This window comes from Lonchura striata, chromosome 24, assembly GCF_046129695.1.
Source record: "Lonchura striata isolate bLonStr1 chromosome 24, bLonStr1.mat, whole genome shotgun sequence".
NCBI lineage: Eukaryota > Metazoa > Chordata > Aves > Passeriformes > Estrildidae > Lonchura > Lonchura striata.
Window position 1 is genome coordinate 2,315,329 of NC_134626.1, and position 23,013 is coordinate 2,338,341.

Sequence of the window (23,013 nt, forward strand, 5' to 3'; positions counted from 1 at the left end):
TTTTTTTTTTTGAGGTTGGGATTGCAGATATTCAGGATGGTATTTTGTATTCAGGTTTAGACTTTTTCTTATTTATGTCACAGTATTATAGTAGTGAGTTTTGTGGTATTTTATTAATAGGGTATAAAATGGCTAACTACTTTTTGTTATAAGGCTTTTTAAGGTTAAACTTTAAGCTTCCTGCTCTGTGATATTATACACACCTAACCAACCACACACTCATCATTCTAGTGCTATCAATTAACTTTGAAAGCTTTTTCCTACAACCTCAAATCGAATATAACACTTTCTTAAAAATCAAAATTTATTAACACACACGCACAAAAAAAAAATTCTAAAATTCTCAACATCCAAACCTCCAACTTCTCCCTGCCTTTTCCCACCTGGGCAGCAGCTCCTTCCTGCAAACTCTGCATGTTTTGGTGGCCCCAGCAGGGACCCAGGGGACCCAGGGGACACAGCCTCGAGTGTCCCCCAGCCCTGGGAGGGCCCCGCTGAGCAGCACCAGGGCCTGTGCAATGTTCCTCCCAGAAGATTAGCCAATATTCCCAGGGCAGGGCAGCTTCCCAGCCTTTTCTACTCTTTCTTTCCTTTATAAACGTGGTTTTCCTTCTTCCAGCTCATTCCAGACAGCAGAACTTTGGATTTTTCACAGCTTTTCTTACCTTTTTTTTTTTTTTTTCTTTCCCTCTGGTTACTGGCCTGCTGCCAGCGCCTCGCAAGGCCAAAGTTTTATCTATCGGGATATATTTTTTCAAACCAAGCCCAGCTGCAACACAGACTAAATCCCCGCTCCTGGGGCGAGCTTAACTCGGCGGAGGAAGAGCAAGCAGGAGCTCTGCCTGCGCCTCTCCTCCAGCTATTGCTGTCAAGATGGATTTATGGCTTTAAAAGGAGTGGGGGGGAGGAAGGAAAAATTCCCTCCAGGAGCCAGAGCTCGCAGCAGAGCCCAGCAAAACACACGGCGAGCTGCGGGCATGGCAGTGGGACGGCGCTGGGAGCTGCTGGATCCGGACTATGACTGATCTGGGGTTTTTGGTGTGCCCCCACAGAGCCCAGGCGGTGGATTTGAGGTAGTTTGGCCAGGACCAGGCTCTGCTATGTTGGCCAAGGTGCTGCTTTCCCTTTTTCTGTGGCTGCGGTTCGCTGCGGGTCAGGACACACCTGAGCCAGGTGAGTGCCTGGAAAGGCAAAGCGTTCCTCTGGTGCTTCACCCCGTTCCATGCCTCCTGCTCTCCTCATAAAACCTTTGCAGAATAAAAACTGAGCCTAGGGTGCTGCTTTAGGTGTTGAGAAGTACTCGTGTGCAAGAAACAAACCAACCTGTCCGATTGCGGGAAGAAATTGCTTGGAAAGTAATTTTGTCGTGCTCGTTCCCAGTGGGGAAGAGGAAATTGCGCCAGAAATTTGCAGAGTTAAGAGAAATCCTGTGGAAAATCCTCGCTCCTGACTGCGGGCTGGAGCACGGGCAGTGAGAGAAGCCAAGGCGGTGTTTAACGCGGTGTTCTCTGCTCGTCTCTGTAACTCAATCACTTCAGCTTTCTCTCGGGTGCTGCTGGTGGAAATGGTGATGGGTCAGTCCTGGGCAGGGCTCACCCCCGCCGGGCTTGGAGCTGCCGCAGCTCGGTCTGTGCTGCCCTGTGCCCGGGATCCGAGCGGGCACGGTTCGGTGTCGGTGTCGGTGTGCCCGGGATCCGAGCGGGCACGGTTCGGTGTCGGTGTGCCCGGGATCCGAGCGGGCACGGTTCGGTGTCGGTGCCCCTGGGAGCTGCAACCCGCCGGGAAACCGGGGGAACATGGTGTGAGCCTGGCCAGGAGCCCTCAGACCGAGCAGCCCCGAGTGCCGGCGGCTGACAGCGCTGCTGGGCACCGAGAGGCCGGGCTGGGGCTCGGAGCCCTCACGGGCTCTGTCCCTCAGTGTCCCCCGGGCTCTGTCCTTCAATATCCCCTGGGGTCTGTCCCTCATTGTCCCACTGGGGCTTCGATCCCCTCACAGGGAGCTGGGTCTGTCCCTCAGTGTCCCCCGGGCTCTGTCCTTCAGTATCTCCTGGGGTCTGTCCCTCAGTGTCCCCCGGGGTCTCTCCTTCAATATCCCCTGGGGTCTGTCCCTCACGGGGAGCTGGCTTCTGTCCGTCAGTGTCCCGCTGGGGTCTGCCCTCACAGGGAGCTGGGTCTGTCCTTCAATATCCCCTGGGGTCTGTCCCTCATTGTCCCACTGGGGCTTCAATCCCCTCACAGGGAGCTGGGTCTGTCCCTCAGTGTCCCCTGGAGTCCATCCCTCAATGTCTCAGGGTGGCTTCTGTCCCTCAGTGTCCCACTGGGGCTCAGATCCCTCGCAGGGAGCTGGCTTCTGTCCCTCAGTGTCCCACTGGCTTCTGTCCCTCAGTTTCCTCTGCGGTCTGTCCCTCAGTGCCCCGCTGGGGTCTCAAGGAGCTGGGGTCTGTCCCTCACGGGGAGCTGACTTCTGTTCCTCAGTGTCCCAGGGTGGCTTCTCTCCCTCGTGTCCCACTGGGGCTCAGATCCCTCGCAGGGAGCTGGCTTCTGTCCCTCAGTGTGCCACTGGCTTCTGTCCCACAGTTTCCCCTGGGGTCTGTCCCTCAGTATCCCAGGCCAGAGTTCAGATCCCTTGCAGGGTGCTGGCTTATGTCCCTCAGTGTCCCACTGAGGTCTGTCCCTCAGTGTCCCACTGGGGTGTGTCCCTCGTGGGGAGCTGGATCCATCCCTCAGTGTCCTGCTGGGGCTCAGACCCCTCACAGGGAGCTGGGGTCTGTCCCTCAGTGTCTTGCTGTGATCTGTCCCTCAGTGTCCCACTGGGGTCTGTCCCTCGTGGGGAGCTGGATCCATCTCTCAGTGTCCTGCTCCTGGCATTGTCCCAGCACTCCAAGTCCACCCAGGCAGCAGCAGCTCCCATTGTCCCGCCGCCCTGCCACCCCGGCGCGTGTGGCATTTCCCAGCCCCGGCTCTGAACAATGCTCAGACCTTCAGGGGCTGTGACAAAGCCAGCCTGGCATTCCAGAAGGGTTGTGCCCTGCTCCAGAGGCAGTGTGTGGGCTTGGGATGAGCTGGGTTTGGGATGTGCTGGGTTTGGGATGAGCTCATTTAGGGATGAGCTGGTTTAGGGATGAGCTGGTTTAGGGATAGGCTGGGTTTGGGATAAACTTGAGTTTGAGATCAGCTGGGTTTGGGATAAGCTGGGTTTGGGATCAGCTGCTTTTGGCCTCTCCCCCAAGAGGGAATGACCCCTCTGGGCTGGAGATGCCCATCCCAGCCTGGCAGAGCTCCTGGCAGGGGCTGGTGCCTTGTCCAGAGGGTTTGTGATGCTGTGCCACAGTCACAGGGACAGGGACATTTTGGGATACCTGTCCAGAACCCTTTTCCTTGGGATTTGGCTGAATGTCAGTGACTGTGGCTGCATTCTCAGCCACAGCGGGCAAAGTGAGGAAGCTGCTGGGTGGCCACTGGGGCTTCCACACCTCAGGAATGACTGGGTTGTTCTGGACAATGGATTTTGGATTCCTGCACAAAGTCAAGGCAAGCCACGACCAATTCCCCCTTCCCTCTTTGGCTTCAGATTTGGATCTCAGCTGCACCCATGTAAAGTACGGCCTTTTGATGGTTTGGGCTTGGATAAATGGAATTTGATTGTTGTTTCCTGGGCTGGCATCAGCAGAAAATGACGGGGATGTTGCTGTTGTGAATGAAAAATTCAGACATGGCCCACCCAAGCACACTTTCTGGGGCACCCTGCCCTCACTGGTCTCTGAAGCACTGGCACAATTCTATGATCCCAGATACGTTGCTAAAACAGCAGAGAGAGTGAAACTCTTGGAAAATCACAAGAGGTGGCAGCACAGCTCCCCTCCTGCTGCTGGGATTTGCCTGAAGGGCCATTTCTCACCTCAGCTCTGTTTCATGGATGAGCTGGAACCCCTAAAGGCTTTTAACCACACAAGTATTTTGTGCTTGCTGGATGTCAGCCCTTCATCAGGCAGGTGACCTCCTCGTCTCCCATGGGATCTCTGAAGTGTAAAACCCCTCCTGGCTGGCTTGGGGGGAGAATTCTCTGCCAGGGAGAGGTGGTGCCTTCCTCCTCCTGCCTCTCACTGTGATCCAGAGGGGCCACAGGGAAGCTCAGCCCGTGCTCCTCAGCTCCCTCTCATAGCTGGACTTTTTTCCGAGCGGTGAGAGAAGACAAGGGTGGGATGTCAAACACGGTTAAGCCAGACAGGACATGATCCTTCTTGGCTGTAACTGAGCCCCAGCAGCTCCAAGGCTGTGTAAATCAGGCGTGTGGAGCGTGTTCAGCTCCCAGCTGAGAGCGTGGGGAGCTCCGCGAGCGGATGTCTCCTCTCAGCATCACGGGGAAGCCTGGCCAGCTGTTTTCCTCCTGGAGAAGCCAGCAGGCAGCCTTGTGTTCCCACAGTGACATTTTGCTCCCATATCAAGCCCTTGAAAACACTTCTGAGCGCAGTGCATTGAGCTGGCATCACCGAGGGGGTGACACGGGACCCCGCTGTGTGTCCCTGTCTCTCCCCAGGCTCCAGCAGAGCGCAGTGATCAGATCTGCCGCTATCCCTGGCAGTCCAGGAGGCAGGGAAGTGCTCACAGGTGCCCCTTTGCCTCCAAACCCCTCCTGAAAAGTGAGAAATCCTCATCTGGCACCTCGCCACGCCGTCTGAAGTGAGGGAAGCGCCTGAAAACAGCAGCTGCTTGCGTAAGCAGGGATTTGCTGGTAACAAACCTCTGCAGCCCCACCTCTGGCACGGATGGCGTGTTTGTGCTGGATGCAGGACAAGGAGCAAGAGGAAGGATGAGGGAATTGAAAGCCTGGACCTGCAGGGGAGGGTGATTTCAGTGTCTGGTGGCTTTCTGAGCCTTGCCACACTCCTGATGGGGGGAGAGCCTTTGTCTCGATTTTTAAAGTGGATTCTTTCTGCTGAACAGGAGGGATTTGTTTCCATCTCATGCAGGACTGAGTGTTACACGTGGGATGGTATTTGAATGAAGGAGAATTCTTCTTCTTCACCCACAGAGGGTCTCTTTTGCTCCAAAACACACCCCTGACCTTTAGCTGCTGGTTTTGTTAACCCGTTGTTGTTAACCAAGGCAGAACCCTGTGGTGTCAGACTGGGCCTTTCCCTAATTAACAGCAATGAGTGATGAGGAAAACCAGCATTTAAGGGATGGGAATACAGCCTGAAGCCATATCCCTCCGCTGTCACTCCATGCCCTCATGAACAGTCACTCCCAGGTAACTTGAACTTTCTCCATTCCTGAGTGCTCTCCCTGATCCCTCCTGTTGTTCCAGGAGATCCCTTGTGCCTCTGCCATCTCAGCCAGCACCTCTCCCCAAATCCTGGGGTTTGGCACAACACAACCAAGCTTCCCCAGCAGGTGCCTGTTGCAGGCACATTCTTCTTTCTCTCAGGAATTTTTCATAGAGGAGCACAGAGGGAAGAAAGAGAACACAATTTCTATTTCTGCTTCTTGTTTTCCCATGTGGAATGTGTTTGCAGAATTGTTTCCCTGGGGTGATTGCTTGGTTGGGTTCCTGGTGAGGATTGTTTGAGCTGATGGCCAATCCAACCCACCTGGGGCTGGGCTCTCAGAGAGGGAGTTGGGAGTTAGAAAAAATAGGTTTGTAGATTTAGTATCTCCTTTAAATAGTATATTAATGTTTTATAGTATAGTTATAATGAAGAAATCTTCAGGCTTCTGAATTGAGTCAGACATCAGCATTTCTTCCCACTGGGTTTGCCTGCATTTACAATAGGTGCCTGGTTTTGGGTTCACACCACTCCACTGATGCTGCTCCTTCTCTGTGCCTTGCCAGGTGCCCAGCCACCCATCTCCAGCGCAGAGGGGGACCTCCTCTTCCTGCTGGACAGCTCTGCCAGCGTCTCCCACTATGAGTTCTCCAAAGTCAAGGAATTCATGTGGGACCTTTTGCACCCTTTCACCTTTGGCCCTAGGGACGTCCAGATCAGCATCATCCACATCAGCACCACGCCCACCATGGAGTTCCCGTTTGACCAGTACCTGAGCAGTGGCACGGTGAGAAAAGCCATCAGGGACACGCGGCAGCTCATGGGTGACACCAACACGGGCAAAGCGCTGTCCTACGCCAAGGAAAAGCTCTTCAGCGGCGAGGCTGGGGCCCGGCCAGGCGTGCCCAAGGTGCTGGTGTGGGTGACGGATGGCTTCTCCACGGATGACATCTCCGAGCCCATGCAGCTGCTGAAGGACATGGGGGTGACCGTGTTCATCGTCAGCACCGGCCGCGGCAACTTCCTGGAGCTCTCGGCCGCTGCCAGCCAGCCCTCGGACAAACACCTGCACTTTGTGGATGTGGATGACCTGCCCATCATCACCAAGGAGCTCAGGGATGGCATCCTAGGTAGGCTGGCACTGGGAGGTGGCAGCAGGGCTGAGGGTGGGTGTAGCAGCGTGGGTTTAGGTGGTGGGTGCTGTTACCTATTCCCCAAAAAGCATCTCTGTCGCTACTGAGTAAGGAAGTGGTATAGACGCATGAAAAGTTTGGTTTGTACAACAACTTTAATATGAAAAACTCTTTTTGTTATAAACTGTTCTGATATATTTCACCTGATTGGCTAATTAACAAAACCATGTTTCTTATAAACAATCCTTGAGAGGAACAGGTAAACAGGAAGTAAGAAAAACATTACTTGTCAGTTGTTTATAATAACAAGCTACCATTGCTTTTCTACAACTCCTTAAACATCTCACAAGTCCACTGTGAGAAAACTTATCTGGTTTTCTCGCTCTCTGACCAGGCTGTCACATCTACACATCTCCTGTGGAAAAGCTGCTTGGGTGGAAATTTTTCCTGTGGAAAATTCAGGCAAAGCAGTCGAGTCCACACACGCCACACTCACCGTGGCTAGCTCGGCCAGGAGAGGCAGAAGGGCCTTTTGTATGATCCTGTTCCATCAAAGGTTTCTTCCAGCGTGCCGAAGGGAAATCAGGGACAAAAGACCTTGTGTGCACAAGGTTAAGTGTGGGGTGGCACAAAGGGCAGGGCAAAGAGCATTGCCCTACGGGGGAGAGGGGGCTGGCCACCACTATCAATGAGGGGACAGGGAAAGGACAAACCATGAGAATTTGGGACATACGGGCAAGGGAACAGGAGTGGTTCGTGCTGTGGTGCGAGACTCCATGGGGAAGCCTTTTCTTTCAGCCCAAGTGGGGAAAACTCTATGATAAATTCTTCCAAGGCAATGCCCTGGGGATTTCCCTGAGGGGGAAGGATTCAGAGGGTTCCACAGGTGGGTTCGTGTTTGGCTTTGTGGGGTGGGCAGTGGGAGAATGCCCCAAATCTCACGCTCATCCCGACCCCAAAGCGCTGCCCTGGAAAATTGTGGGGTTTGCCCACCATGCTGCAGGTCCAAGTATAAAACAAGGCTTCTAGGAGGTCTGGGACAAATATTTACCCTTGGAATATTTGAGTGAGTGGGACAGATTCCCTTAGGTGAGATGAACTTGTGTTTGTGAGGAGTTCAGCTGGGAATGAGGAACTTGGGCAGCAAAATATCTGAATTCCTTAAAACCCCACAAGCCTTTGAAATGAGTCATGCAGGTCAGGCATCTGCACAAGCCAGGCAGAGCACAAAAATGCCCCCACCTGCACAGGTTGATAACCAAAGTTTTCCCAAACAGGAATGATTTCACCTCAGGAAAATTATGGACACAAAGCGCCTGAGCACTCGAGTTGATTTTCACACTCAGGGTTATTTTTTTTTTTTTCCTCTCAAACATTGTCTGTCTCTGTGCCAGCTGATGGAGGAACATGAACGTGTTGAACACATCCAAAATGGGATGTGTGTCCCTGGCAAGGATTTGGTCCTGTCAGCTCCCTCCAACTCTTATTTAGGATACATCTGATTCCTTAAATACACCATTGAGGGCTGAGACCTCCAACTCCTGCAGTTGTTCTTTTACAAACTGCAGTTAAGGATGGTGCCTGCTGTCAGCATTGAGACTATAGGAAAGGAATGTTTTTCTACCATAAATCCCCTGTTCTAACGTGTTCCACATCTGCCAGATCCATGGCCTGACTTGGCCAGCACAACCTTTGGAAGAACAGCCCAGCCCTGCCTCAGCAGGCCAAGTGTTACCTCTGTGTTCCTTGTGGGGCTGAAGTGGTGGCTTTGGTGCCCCAGTAACCCTTTCCACAGAATCCTCTGTGTGTGGCAATTCCTTCCTGTTCCCAATCACAATCATTAAAACAAACAAAACAAAACAAGGACTGTGTTCTCCCTCAAACACCCAAATCTCTCCCATGTGAGAACTGGGTCTCCTCCTTCTGCCCCAGCCACCCCACAGACCTCCAGGTATTTTGTTTGAGTGCATCCTGACAAGATAGCATCTCAAAAATTAGAAATCTGCAGCACAGGAGATCATAAAATCTGCAGAGGTCACAGCTGCTGTGCCTGAGGACAGCACTCTGTGAATCCAGCAAGCCTAAAACCTCCTGGGCTGGGATTTTGATGCAAGGTGAGATTCCCACACGAATCCAGGGGCTGCAAAGTGCCAGATTTTGGTCACATCACCTGATTTCACCTTAAAAAAAACCACACTTAAGTCCACTGCTCCCTCCTGGGATGGCAGGGACAGACAGCATCGTGGCAGGCAGGAATTAATCAGGCCTTTCCAAATCTGGTTTAAACCAGACCGGTTTAATTATCACTTATCTTCATCTCCTGTTAAAAACAAAAAAACAAAAAAAAAAAAAAAAAAAAAAGAAAAAGAAAAAAACCCCAAAGAAACAGTGGAGGCTTTTGGAGAGGCACAAACAAGCTTTGTCAAGAGCTGCTCTCCTCCTTCCATCTCCTCTCCAGGAATGGGGTGTTCCCTGCCTGCTCCACACATATTCCAAGCCAAGGCTTCCTGCCAAGCTGCTGCAGCCTCAGGTGGGCTGAGGAGCCTCAGCCTCCACAGGGAGACACTCCTGGGACGTGGTGGAGCTGAAAGGGTCCCCGAGCTGCTGCTGTGCCCTGTGAGGGCTGCAGGACAGGGGCTGTGCGTGCCTGGGGGTCTGCAGTGCCTCTTTTCCCTCGGCCCCTGCAGGAATTCTGCGGAATGCAGCTCCCTGCCAGCCTGGCCGTGGCACAGCTGGCTCCTGGCGGGCACCTCCGCCCTTCCCAGAGGGAAGGGAAGGTTCTCAGGCTGTGCAGGAGCTCAGGTTCTTGCTGTTGGATCTCAGATGTGCCCAAAATGTGGCAGTCTGGTGCTGTCCTGCTGGGGAAGGACCCTCAGTGTTGTGAAAGCAAGGCATTCCTCGGAGGTGACATCAGGCCCTGTGCCTGCAGCCACTTGCTCTGTGCTCAGCCCAGTGAAGCTGAGCCTGCTGGCTCCTTCCAGCCTTTGGCACAGCTCCTGAGCCAGCCTCTGCAGGAGCCTGCGTGCCCAGCAGGCCCTGAGCACCACCACAACCCACACGTGCCCAGGGCAGCGCATTTCTGACCCAAAAGCAGGTCCTGGAGAAGGCTCCGAGTGCTCTGATGGCCTCACCTGGCACTGAGCCCAAGCAGGTGAGCACATCTCAGACCCTGCAGCTGCAGAAGAGCTGTCCCCCCTCCCAGGATCAGACCCTTTCCCCACTCCCATCAAAGCAGGGAAAGGAAGGAGAAGTGGTTTGTCCCAAATCCCAGCTGCAGCTTCTCAGAGCCAGGTTAGCACAAGTTCTCCTGCCTGCCTGCATTTCTTGCCCTCATCATGAAACCAGCAGCATTCCTGCAACTCTGACCCTGATCTCTCCAGAGCTCGTGGCTGCAGAGCAGTGCCTGGAGTCACCAAAAGGCAGGAGGGGGAGGGAAAGTGTCACCAGCTGAGTGTCACTAGGCAGGCACTAACTGAGTCTAGTACAGGACATTAATTATTAATTATTATTAATTATTATTAAATATTGCTGCTTCCCTCTGGGAACAGAGGGGCTGGGAAACACATTGTGTGTTGGATTAAGCCCTTTCCTGACCCAGAGATGGGGCAACTGAGAGGTGTTTGAAAAACTTTTATTTTATTTGCAGTCTCATGTGAAGGGTGAAATACAGATGTTATAATTCACATATAACACATACATATATACACCATATATATGACACAATACAGATGTTCTAATTCATGCTGCTCCAATCAGAAGTTAGTTATTTCTTCATTATAGTACATTATAAGTGTTTATTGGCTTATTAGTTTTAGCTACACTATGTTGGAAATGTTTTAAAGCCAGTCATCTAAAATTACCCCTCGTGGGTCTGACTGCAATGCATCTTTCATAATTCCATTTCTCCAGAATATCTAATCTTTGTTTGCAAGGCCATCCTTTCAAACTTCCATTTCTCTCCCAACAATGTCTGTCCTATTCCATGGCATTTCTAAATCGGCATTTCTTCTCTCAAGGTTTGCACACAGATGCGTGAGCCTTCTGTCAGGCTTGGAGAATTCCCTACAAATCCATTTCTCACAATTGTGGGCATTTATTCATTTCTTTTCTGTGCTTTATTGCCCTCTTTGTGTGCTGAAGCCTCCTGGGCCCTGGCAACAAGGGGCAGAGCTGTTGGCTGTGGGTTTCCTGCCCCCTGTCCTTTGATCTGCCCCCTTTATTCACAGTGTCCCTGCCTCCAGGCTCACTTATTTCCATTCCCTGAGCTCTTGGCAGGATTTTTGGCAGCGCTGAGCCCTTTCCTGTGCTCCCTGTTCCTTCGTGGCTTGGCCCCCGGTGTTTTGTGGGGCTCACAGAAGGGTGCAGTGCCCCAGGACTCCTGAGTGGGTGGAGTGGGATGCCTGGGATGGGATGGGATGGGATGGGATGGGATGGGATGGGATGGGATGGGATGGGATGGGATGGGATGGAATGGGAGCAGGGAAATGTTGCTGCCTGCCTGGGACAGCCAGGGAACAGCTCAGAGGAAAAACTGAGGCTGTTTTATTTGGTACAGAGGAGTTGGCAGGGCTCGGAGCAGCTCGGAGGCGGAGAGCTGATCCTCTCCGGGCTAAAGGACGAGTCTGGGAGTGCAAAGCAACCCCAGCTTGCAGGTTTGGGAGGGATTTTGTGCCTCCCTTCACCTCTGTGCAGTGGTGAGAACTACCAGAGTGCTCTGTGAGTGCTTGAGCATGAGCTGGAAGGTTCTTGATAAGGATTTAGGGGCACTTCAAGGCTCGGGGTGCTCTTAACAATCCTTTAAAAATAGAAGAGATCTCCAGTGTGCCTATGCCACTTCCCTGGAGCTAGAAACAAAGCCCTGTGTGTTTGTGCCCCTCTGGAAGCCCAGAGAACAGTGGAATTCTGCCCAAAATGGGCTCAGAAGGGTCAAGGAGCAGAAAGAGCTGGGGGAGCTGCCCAGCAGCACCAGAGGGATTTTGTGCCTGGCATTGGTGCTTGGAGCTCTGTTGCCCTGATTTTTTTAAAGTGTTAAGTTTTCTTTTATAGTTCTTTCTTTCTTTTTAAAGTTCTTATAAAACTTCTTTAGCCTTCTGATAATGTTTACGTCTTTCTCCTAGAGCTCTTACGCACTGTTCACGTAAACAACTATTGTTTTGCATTCTTTGTGAAAAGAAAGAATTAATAGTCTGTTGGTTTAACCAGTGTGGTTCGAGAGGTGGCAATTCCATCCTCCAATCCACTGCCACTTTTAGAATTCTATATATTACAAGGTCAGCAATAAAATTAACTTTTTTTGCCCTCTCTTAATCTCACCGAACTTCTCTGTACTGATTTCGTGTCCAACAGTGACAGAAGGTAGCAGGAGTGAGCCTCGAGGAGAAGCAGGGGCAGGGAGAGGTGAGGTGGCACAAGGGGGGCTCTGAGTGCTGAATGTCACCAAACAAGGGAGCTCTGTGAGCCCTGCAGGGAGTGACCTCAGCTGGGCCGGGTTCAGCTGCCTGAGCAGAGCTGGGCACTCCCCTGTGCAAACCCAGGGCACTGGGAATATCCCCCTGTCTGCTCTGGGCTGTCCTGACCCCCAGGGCAGCTCTGACTTTCACCCTCACTCATGGAGAAATCTTCCAAAGCCTCAAGATAAACCAGAAACCACAAAAGTGTGAAATAGATTGGAGAGATTGTAGAGAATATATCACATGGATGAGAAATTCAGGTTTTAGGGTGTTAGAGATGGATACAAGATGGAGGATACAGGGTGTTGTCTTGAGTTCCTTTCTTCTTTCTTCTTCATCCTTTTTCTTCTTGGGTTTGGGTGGTATCTTGTAATTGGGCAGAAAAATCCGCATTGTGGGTCTTCAGGGGTCAGTTATTGGGTTAGAAAGGGAAATAATTTAGGTGTCACTTCTTAATTGGGTAGATCAGTTTTTGATTAGGCTTAAAAGGCCTTGTAACATGAGGTTGTTGCCATTTTTGTGCTGTTTTTCCTGCACACAGAGTCTGGTGCAGACAGAGTGCTGAAGTTTTGATGAGGTAACAATAAACAGAAGCTGAAGACCCAAAAAGTCCAATTTGTGTCTGCTTTTCCTGGCACAGAACTGCCCCAGGAGGGTCTCTGGTTCTGGCACAGAACTGCCCCAGGAGGGTCTCTGGTTCAGACACAGAGCTGCCCCAGGAGGGTCTCTGGTTCTGACACAGAACTGCCCCAGGAGGGTCTCTGGTTCTGGCACAGGAGGGTCTCCCCTGCCAGGGCAGCCCCCAGGGAGGTGCCCACCTTGGGGCTCACAAACTCACACTCCCCACTTGCTGCCCGTTCTCCCTGGCACGGGGCACTGGCACAGACAGGCAGAAATGGAGCTCTGGGCTGAGTCCTGTACAGGAATTTTGGTGCTTTGGTTTCACTGATTTTCTCGGGGAAATGAATTTGGAGAGAATTCATTCTCCACACTGGGTTAGAGATCTAGGCTAGGTGCTTGAGGGAAATAGAACTATAAGATACATAACAACAGCTCGCGTCATGCTTTTGCTGTCCTGCAGCAGCAGGTGCCAGCAGTGATTTCTGTCCCCTTGTCCCCCTCGCAGGTGTCATGCGAGCCACGCGGCTCCACGCCACGGACGTCACCTCCAGCAGCTTCCGCCTGGTGTGGCCCAGGCTCCTGTCGCAGGACAGCGGCTACTACAGCCTGGAGTACGGCCCCAGCGCTGAGCCAGCCCGGAGGAGCACCCAGCAGCTGCCCGCGGCCCTGGGCAGCCTCGTGCTCAGCCACCTGGCTCCAGAAACCACCTACGAGGTGGCTCTGACCCCCGAATCCAACGTGCACTACTTCCCCACCCAGACCACCAGCGTCACCACGCTGCCAGGTAACGGGGGGCCTGGGTGAAAGAGAGGTTCACTTCAGCAAACATTCAAAAGGTGACTGTATCGTGAAAGAAATATCTGCCATGAGACAAGGGGCATAGGGAAACATAAAGCTTTAGAGCTTCCTGCATAAAAGGCAGTAGCAGGGAAAGCCAGGGAATGTATAGAACCCAGACAAAGGCCTGCCTTGTCTCTGGAAAGAAAAATACCCAGAGAAGGAGACCCCTCTAATCTTCAATCATGTCAAGACTGACAGACATACTCAGATAAGACCCCAAAAGACCAAAAGCTCATGTGCAAAGGGGAAAAGTTCAAAAGTTCAATCCAGAGGAAGACTATGACCTTCAGCCTCAGAGACCACCAGATACCCCCGTGAGACCACCACAGCGAACCATGCATGCCCAGAAAGGCATGGACCTATTTAGCATGAGAGGGGAGGACAGGCCAGGGGTTAAATATGCATAAAAAAGTTGTGTAATGTATTGCATATGGAACACCTTTGTGAATAAAGATGTGGGACAGACGGCAGCTCGGGGCACAAGTTTTTGGAGAGCTTCATGGGGTCAAGGAGATGATCCCTGCCTCCTACCTGGGGCTGCAGGTGAAGATAAGAGGATGCTGGAATGACCTAAGGGAAATCTGTGTTAGACGGGGAAAAACTCGGAGCAGGATCAGCCTCCCTGTGCAGAAAATAACTCAGATTTATGCTGGGGAGCAGCCTGAAAAAAGGGGGCAGACTGAAAACCTGGGCTGGGCTGGCAAAGTCAAGGTGGACTTGTACACAGTTAATTTTCTGCATGGAAGAACTGTTCTGGCTGAAAGGTAGAGAAACCTGTTGCTGTTGGACATGAAATGAGTACACAGAAGCTTGGTAAGTTCAAAAGAGGATAAGACCCAGTTTTATTCAAACATTTGGTATTTATAGAATTCCAAAGGTGACCGTGGGTTGGAGGATGGAATTACCACCTCTCCAACCACACTGCTCCAAAGATCCATCAATCATTTCTCTCCACCTACAGAAAATCATGTAAACTACTCTATTTATACACGAAATTGTGTAGGAACTCTAACCCTGAAATATGTAAACATTATCAGAAGGCTAAAGAATTTTTATGAGACCTTTAAAACTTTCAAAAGAACTATAAAAGAAAACTTAACCCTTTTGAAAAATCAGAGCAACAGAAACCCTTTTCTTTGGGCTGAGCAGTGTGATGAGTATCAACATCTGCTTGCTGGGTTGATTTTAATTCCAGCGGGTTGATTTTAATTCTTTGCAGGGCTGATTTTAATTCCACTGGGTTGATTTTAATTCTTTGCTGGGCTGATTTAAATTCCACTGGGTTGATTTTAATTCTTTGCTGGGCTGATTTTAATTCCACTGGGTTGATTTTAATTCCACACCCTTGAAGCCCACTATGATGCAGGTCAATAATGCTCATTAAATCCTCATTTTCACCTCTCTCTCCATTGCTTCCAGAGGAAATCAGCCCAGTTCAGGTTCTCATCTCGGACTCTGGGCCTCGCAGCTTCCACGTCAGCTGGGCTCCAGTGCTGGACAGCGTGGCCAGCTACCAGGTGCTGTACGGGCCCCTCCCAGGGAACTCAGTCAAGGTGCTGCAGGTGGATGGGAGGCACAACAGCACCGTGGTGAAGCACCTGGCACCCAACACCACCTACCTGGTGACAGTGACTGCAATCTATAGATCTGGCAAGGAGAAATCCCTGTCAGCCAAGGCCTGCACGCAGGAAGGTGAGCGAGGGCGAGTGGCAGCACAAGGGAGTGTCCCCAGAGGGTCACCTGCCATGGGGTGATGCCACAGGACTCAGAATGCAGTGCCTGGGGTGGGGAAGCTGCAGGAGCAGCTCTGGATGTGTAGCAGATGTGTCAGGGCTGGGAGAGAGTCACACACAGAGTGCCAGCTGTTAAATGGGCATGGCCGAGCTGCTGGCACCCCTGCAGATCCCTAAAGAAAGCAAGGTGCCTCTCCCTCCCTTCTGACTCCTCTGGGCTTGTTCTTGGGGTGATTTGATGAAGTTAAGAAGTTAATGAGCAGAAACTTGTGCTCTGTGAAGAATTACCTGTGAGGATATTGCAGGAGGCAAAGTCTGGCTCTTATCAGGACTCAGGAGTGAGGAGGAGCTCAGGGGATGACAGAGCTGAGGGTGTGGGAGGTGACTGCCAGTGAAATAAAGACTTTTATGCTTGTACGAGGGCAAAGTTAAGAACTAATTAGTGTGAGCGAGCTCAGAATTCACAGAATGCCCAGGTTGGAAGAGACCTTTAAGATCATTGAGTCCAACCCAGCCCCAACACCTCAACTCAAGCCTGGCACCCAGTGCCACATCCAGGCTTTGTTAGACACACCCAGGGCTGGCAACTCCACCACCTCCCTGGGCAGGGAGAACTTTATCCCCCTTTCCGTAAAAAACTTTATCACCCTTCCTATAAAAAACTATTTCCCCACATCCAACCTCTGTTTCCCTCGGTGCTGTGCCCTCCGAGCCCCTTCAGCGGGGAGATGCAGAGTGATTCCACCTCTGCACCCAAGGCTCTCCAGCATCCCCCGGGAGGAGCAGGGACCACTCCGCAACAACGCCCGGCACTAGAACGGATTTTCTCCCCGCAGAGGGCTCCAGGGTGAGGCACCTCCGCTTTGAGGAGGTGGGCGCCGACAGCCTGCGAGCCTCCTGGGACCCCGCCGAGGGCGCCGTGCGCGGGTACCGGGTGCGCTGCCGGCGGCGGAGCGGCCGCTCGTCCGCGCTCAGCGTGGCCGCGCAGGTGGGTGCGCAGAGCGCCGGGCGCCGCCGGCTTCCGCGGCGTTTGCCCGCGGGAAAACGCGGTGACATGGAAATGCAGGCAAAGCTGCGGTGTTGCGGGGAGGGAGAGTCTGCTCGTTATGGATATATATATAATATATAATATATAATATATAATATATAATATATAATATATAATATATAATATATAATATATTATATATATAATATAATATATAATATATAATATATAATATATAATATATAATATATAATATATAATATATAATATATAATATATAATATATAATATATAATATATAATATATAATATATAATATATGATACATGATACATGATATATGATATATGATATATTATCTATTATATATAATATATATTATCTATTATATATAATATATATTATCTATTATATATAATATATATTATCTATTATATATAATATATCATATATCATATATCATGTATCATGTATCATATATTATATATTATATATTATATATTATATATTATATATTATATATTATATATTATATATTATATATTATATATTATATATTATATATTATATATTATATAGATATAAGATATTATATAGTAGATATTATATACTCTATACTCTATATACTCTATACTCTATACTCTATACTATATATTATATATTATATTATATCTATTATATATAATAGATATTATAGCTATTATACATATTATATTATATTATATTATATTATATTATATTATATTATATTATATTATATTATATTATATTATATTATATTATATTATATTATACATATATTATATATTGTATATAATATATATATAAAATATTATATATCTTATATATATTATATCTATTATATATATCATAATTGTGGCTTTTCGCAAATATTAAAATGGATTTTATATCCATGTAAAGTGTTAGTGTTAAAGTAACTTTGTTAGAGAGTTTTATTACTGTTGCTAATTAACCTCAGTGCAATAGCTGATATAAGATACATAATATTGCTTTTGTCAATGTTAAAATGTAGAGTTCTATATTGTCCTTTATTCAACTTCTTCCCATTTTTGCTCCGTGGTTCTTGTCTCCCATTGTCCTTTATGAATTTTTCCCATTTTTGCTCCGTGGTTCTCGTCTCCCCTTGTCCCTTATTGAACATTTGTCATTTCCCTCGTTCTGCAGGTGCACAGCGTGCTGCTCAGCGACCTGCCCCGGGGCAGCAGCGGCAGCGTGTGCGTGCAGCCCGTGTACAGCCACCGGCCCGGCAGCACGCTCTGCCGCACCGTGCGCAGGCAGCCAGGTGAGCCCGGGCCAGCCAGGTGAGCTCAGGGCAGCCAGGTGAGCTCGGGGCAGCCAGGTGAGCTCAGCCAGGTGAGCTCGGGGCAGCCAGGTGAGCCCGGGGCAGCCAGGTGAGCTCAGCCAGGTGAGCTCAGCCAGGTGAGCTCGGGGCAGGCAGGTGAGCTCAGCCAGGTGAGCTCGGGGCAGCCAGGTGAGCCCGGGGCAGCCAGGTGAGCTCGGGCCAGGTGAGCTTGGGGCAGCCAGGTGAGCTCAGGGCACCCTGGTGAGCTCGGGGCAGCCAGGTGGAGCCATCAGTGGCAGCAGCTGGGTGTTGGTTGTTGTAAAGCTGTTTGTTCCATGAGTACATCAGCCTTGGAGAGGTCAGAGTGTTTAAGTCCGTGCTAAAAGCTTTTTGGAATTGATGCCTTGTGAAAGCTGCCCTAGGACAGTGACTGGACAGAGCTAAAGAATAAATCTGGGATTTATTAAAGGATCTCAATGGATCCACCTCGGGCAGCACAAGGGCCCAGCCAGGGCTGCACCCAAGATGAACCAAAATGGGCCCAAAAAATGGATGGTTGGTCACAAAATGATCAGTTCTGCTCCATTGGCACCTTGGAGTTCATTGTCCCATTCCAGCTCCAGCCCAGGCAGTCCCACCCTGCTTGTTTTCCTCTCTCCAGCCCACGCTGTTGGTGCTGCTGGGCTGAGATTTGGATAATTTGTCCTTGGTGCCCAGCTGGAGCAGGAATTGTTTTGTCTCTGCTCTGTGCAGAGAGCTCAGCATCCCCTCGTGGGAAGCTCAGAGCCACACACTAAAGCAGCTCAGAATGTGAAAAATAGAAAAGTTAAACCTGAGATATCTGACCAGAATCTGAAAAATAGAAAAGCCAAAACCTGAGGTATCAGCACAGAGTCCCAGTGTTCCCAGCAGAAGCAGTAGCAGCTAGCAGAAGCTACTATCACTTCTTTTGCACCCCAATACAGGGGGATTTTATTCATAAATCACCCAATCAGCTAAAACCATGATTATAAAGCATTTTTCGTACACCTGTCTGAGCTTAATTCCATTGTGGGAAAGTGTAGTGTCAGTTCTTACACAAAATCTACGAATACAGTTCCATCTGTTCTATCCAGAAATCTAAGCAATGTCCTGCTATGTCTTCATAAAGTCTGGGGCTAGGTTAATTTTGTGAAAAGTAACACTACTGAACTTTAAGCTAAGCTTTAGGGCTTTTACTAGCTAACACAGTCTCTTAAGGCACTTAAGATATATTTCTACTTACTTAAAACGTACACTCCTACTGTTTGGCTCAATATATTTCAGTTTTTCTAAAGGTTCCAATTCAAATCCTGCATTCCTTTCTCTCTCTGAGGAGTTTCTGCTTCATGCATTCCAAAATGCCCAGAGGAGCCCCTCAGGGCTGGGACATCCTGTGCTCATCACCGCCCTTGTTTCGCCACGGGGACTGATCAAAATTGGGCTCTTCCCCCGTTTTTAGGAGTAAAACTCCTCCTAGTGGAGTTTATTGCAGGCAGGAGGAAGAAGAGTACAGTGAAAATCCTGGAGCTGCTTTGGGATAACAAGGGTGGAACGCTGCTAAAAGTGCTCTTTAAAATATATAGTTATATATAAAGATAGAGAGTTATATATTTAAACTTTTAAAGATATATAAGATACAGAGTTATAGCTTTAAAAGTCTTAGAGTTATATATTTATACAAACTATTACAAACTATATATATAGTTATATATAACTGTATATATAGAGATACATATTTAAACTGTTTAAACTATATTTAAAGTTATATAAGATATAGAGTTATATCTTTAAAAGTCTTTTGAAGCCTTGGTTGCCCTTCATTTTCCAATGTGGCAGGGCACGGGTAGCAATTGAAGCCATTTATAAAGACACAACACTTTTTCCTTCCTTCTGCTGCCCAGGAACCACTTTCTGTCATGGGCATTGAAAGGTCCCTGATAGGATGGAGTAAAACTGAACAGAAGCTACTGAAGAGAAAAGCTCATTTTTCCCATCTAGGGGCTGCAGTGAGAGCAAAAATACAGGATTAAAGCACATGAGACTCCATTTTCTTCATGGTGGAAAAATCTTTTTTTTATTATTCTTATTATTCAGTTTTCCAGACCTCCTGTGGGACTCCAGTTGGTTGGTAATTTTCTTGCCAATTACATTATTGATTAGTAGAAGTTGTCGCGCTGTATGGATTGGTCACTCAAACTCTCAGTGTCTACACGCTGGGAAGGTTGTTGATGAAAAAATAGTTTTCATTTTTCTATCTAACAGTGTAAAACCACTTTATACGGGTGCTAAGTTGTTTTTGACCCAGGAACAGATTGTTTTGTTGATGAGCTGTTTACACCAGGGTTGCTTTCACGTGGGAACTTGCAAAATGCTAGCTTGGCTTAGAAGAAATGACAGTGCAGGCAGAGAAGGCCTGATTTTATGAGGCTTTTTTTATCATTTTTGTACCTTACAGAAACATAAAAATTCCCCCAGGGGTGAGATGTGTGGCTCAGACTGGAGAACGGGTGGCTAAAGCTGACATTTCCATTCCTTGTGTCCTTCCAGCTACAGAGGCCCAAGGATACGGGCACGGAGAGCGGCACCGACTGCAGTGAGCTGAGCCAAGGTGCAGAGTGCACAAGGATTTGGACAAAAAGGAGCAATCGGGGAGGAACAACCTCACCTCCAGCCTGTGCTGTCCCTTGAGCTGCCCTGCTTGTCCAGCCTGTCCCCAGCCAAGCTCTCCCAGGGCTAAAAGGCTTGGCCCGGCTGGCTGGAGCAACCAAAGTGACTAAAAATGCCAAATCTGTCCCAAATTGCATAGAAACACCAGTAACAAACAGAAGGCCAAGTGGTGGATCCTCACTATTGCTTGCTTGCTGCCTGCTATTTATTCAAGGTCGGTCCAGATTTATTTTTTTTGCAGCTTATGAGCACATTCAGGACTTGGCTGCTCATCTCAGAGAAAGATTCCACGTGGCCAGATCCACTCCTGCTGCCGACAGCCAGGGAACCTGGAGGGTGAGAGAGCAGCAACCCCAAAATCCTGGGGAGGTGCTTCCCCAGCAGGACCCTCCAGGGCTCTCAGCTGAGCTCCAGGAGGAGCTGAGAGTCCCCAAAAGCCAGGCAGGACCATCTAAAGCACTCGTTTTTGTTTCTGTGGTCCTGCCTGGATCATTGCTCTGGCATTCCTGCAACTCCTTTTCACCAAATGGCAGCGTTGCTGTCCTCATGGAGATTCATTAGCCTGTTCTGTGGCTAATTGCAGGCAATAAATCTCCAGCACTATCATTCCTCTGCACTCTGAACATACGCAGCACTTCTCTGGTGTCTTGTCTTGGGCTTCCACCCAGGGCTAAGCTTGAGCTACACTTAAAAATCAGGGTTTTTAAGGGAGAAAAGTAAATCTGATTATTTCCCTTTGCCCCTAAGCTTGAACTCGCTGTCTCTAAGCTACTCTGGAAAGGGGATCTGGGAAAAAAAAAAAAAAAAAAAAAGACAAATTAATTATAAATACCTAGTGACCAAGCAAATGGTTTCAAAGTTCAGGGCTTAGGGCTGTAAAGAAATGTAGATATTTCTCTGCTAAACCCCAGCATCAGTGGGAACACCCTCCCTCAGTAACTCTTGCTGTATTTTAAATTTATTGCTTATTTGTCCTACAAGTGGAACTTGGTTTTGTAGCAGTGCTGTTTGTTGGAGAGCCCCGTGCAGCCTCACAAACCCTTCTTAAAACAGCTCCTTTTGGGGCTGAGAGGAACTTTTATCCCTGCCTTTGTCTCCTTGAGAGCTGAATCCTTCACCTCCTCTCTGGAGCATTTTTCCTTGGGCTGCCTTGTTCGGGAGAGAAGGGAGGTGAGTCATTCATTAACTCTGTAAAGAGATTTTTCACATGATTTGTGCCCTCCTTTGGAATGTGCATTTGTGACTGGTTAATCTGAGTGCTGAAGGGATCACAAAGCCCCTGCTCATGCAATAAGATGGTTTTGTTTCTTCTTGCTGTAGGACAGAAATTAAGTTTGCACAACTCCCTGCGTAGTTTATTAATACATTAATTTTCATCCCCCCTCCCCAGTTGTAACACACCCTTTTGAAGACAATTAAATATAAATACAAGAGCTACTGAATGGTTCCTTTGTGTTTGGTGGCAAATTTGTGTGGTTTTTTTGTGGGTTTTTTTTTTTTTTTTTTTTTTTTTTTTTTTTTTTGTGGAATTGTGCATTTTGTTCCAAGGATTGAAAAGCTGGCATTGATAGAATCATAAAAGCTGGGGCAAAGCTTCTGAGATCACCCTGTTAAATCATAATTTTAAATGAAGTGCATGTTCTCCCTGTGCCCGCACGTCCTGGTCAACACAAAACTTAACCCCCATCCCTCAAAAAATGTGTTGGAAATGTAAAAACAGAAATAGATTTTTCTTGATAAAGCCTCCGTTCCATTAAGGATTGTTTTAAAGGGAGAGTCCCTGAAATTTTGGCAGATCTGGTAAATATTTGTGCTCAGGCACAGGGTGGGATTGTTGGGGTGCCCTGTGAGGGGCCAGGAGTTGGACTCTGATCCTTGTGGGTCCCTTCCAGCTCAGGATATTCCGTGTTTCCATCATCCTAAGCGTGCTTTTGGGAAGAAAAATAAACATTTAAAGGGAAAAAAAACAAACCAAACCAAATCTGAGAAGGTGTCCCTGGCCTGCTGCTGGTCCAGGTGTGTTCTACATTTTGCACCATTTCAGGTTGCAGAATTCCATGTTCCTGGCTTTCATTTCATCCCTTTTCCTGACATCTTTCCCACTCCAGAATGATGGACTGGGAGCTGATTTCCATGGGAGATCCTGCTCTTTATCCCATATAACCGCAGATAGGGGTTTCTCTGCACTCCCCTTTTCCGCTTTTCCATGATCTTTCCCATTCAGAAACGCTGGATTAAGAGCTGATTTCCAGGGAATATCCCACTCTTTTATCCCAGATAACCACAACCAAGGGTTTCCCTGTGCTCTCCTTCTCTGGAAGCTCCTGTGTCATCTTTCCGATCCAGAAATGTTGGATTAGGAGCAGATTTCCAGGGAAATCCTGCTCTTTGTCCCACATAACCACAGCAAAGCATTTCCCCATGCTCCCCTCTTCTTTCCCACTTTTCCATCATCTTCCCCATTCAGAAACGTTGGACTGGGAGTAGATTTCCAGGGAAATCCCCACTCTTTATCCCACATAACTACAGCAGAAGTTTCTCCACACTCCCCTTCTCTGCTTTCCCATCCTCTCTGCCATTCCAAGGAGCTGATTTTGGGGGAAACCCGGGATAACCCCGAGGGAAACTCGGGATAACCCTGGGGGAAACCCGGGATAACTCCGAGGGAAACCCGGGATTACGCCGAGGCAAAGCCGGGATAACCCAAGGCAAAGCCGGGATAACCCAAAGGAAATCCGGGATAATCCCAAAGCAATCCCGGGATAACCCAAGGCCGCGCCCCTCACTCCCGTTGCTACGCGGAAGCTCCGCCAGCCCCGCGTGTCCCTCCCGGCGCTCCGTCCCCCACACGGCTCTCCCTCCCCTCCCGCCTCTTTCCACCAATCAAACCCCACACGCTGCTCCTCTCCACCAATCAGAGCGTGGCGCGGCGCTCCGGCGGGCCAATGGGAAGCCGGTCCGCCTTGCGGCGCAGGCGCGCGGGCCGCCGT

General features: G+C 49.1%; 1 protein-coding gene across 2 annotated transcripts; it reads left to right on the plus strand.

The window, feature by feature from the left end:
- The first annotated feature begins 550 nt into the window (after nt 1-550).
- Nucleotides 551-21,456, plus strand: VWA1 (von Willebrand factor A domain containing 1). Of its 2 annotated transcripts, none has more exons than XM_021529846.2 (7): nt 551-1,173; nt 5,834-6,397; nt 12,977-13,255; nt 14,731-15,003; nt 15,881-16,032; nt 17,218-17,335; nt 19,904-21,456. In XM_021529846.2, the coding sequence occupies exons 1-7, from the start codon at nt 1,101-1,103 to the stop codon at nt 19,951-19,953; spliced, it is 1,509 nt and encodes a 502-aa protein (XP_021385521.2). In that variant the 5' UTR covers nt 551-1,100; the 3' UTR covers nt 19,954-21,456. The 2 variants fall into 2 exon arrangements, with proteins under 2 accessions (XP_021385521.2, XP_021385522.1); XM_021529847.2 differs by having other exon boundaries at nt 5,973-6,397.
- Nucleotides 21,457-23,013: the final 1,557 nt, after the last annotated feature.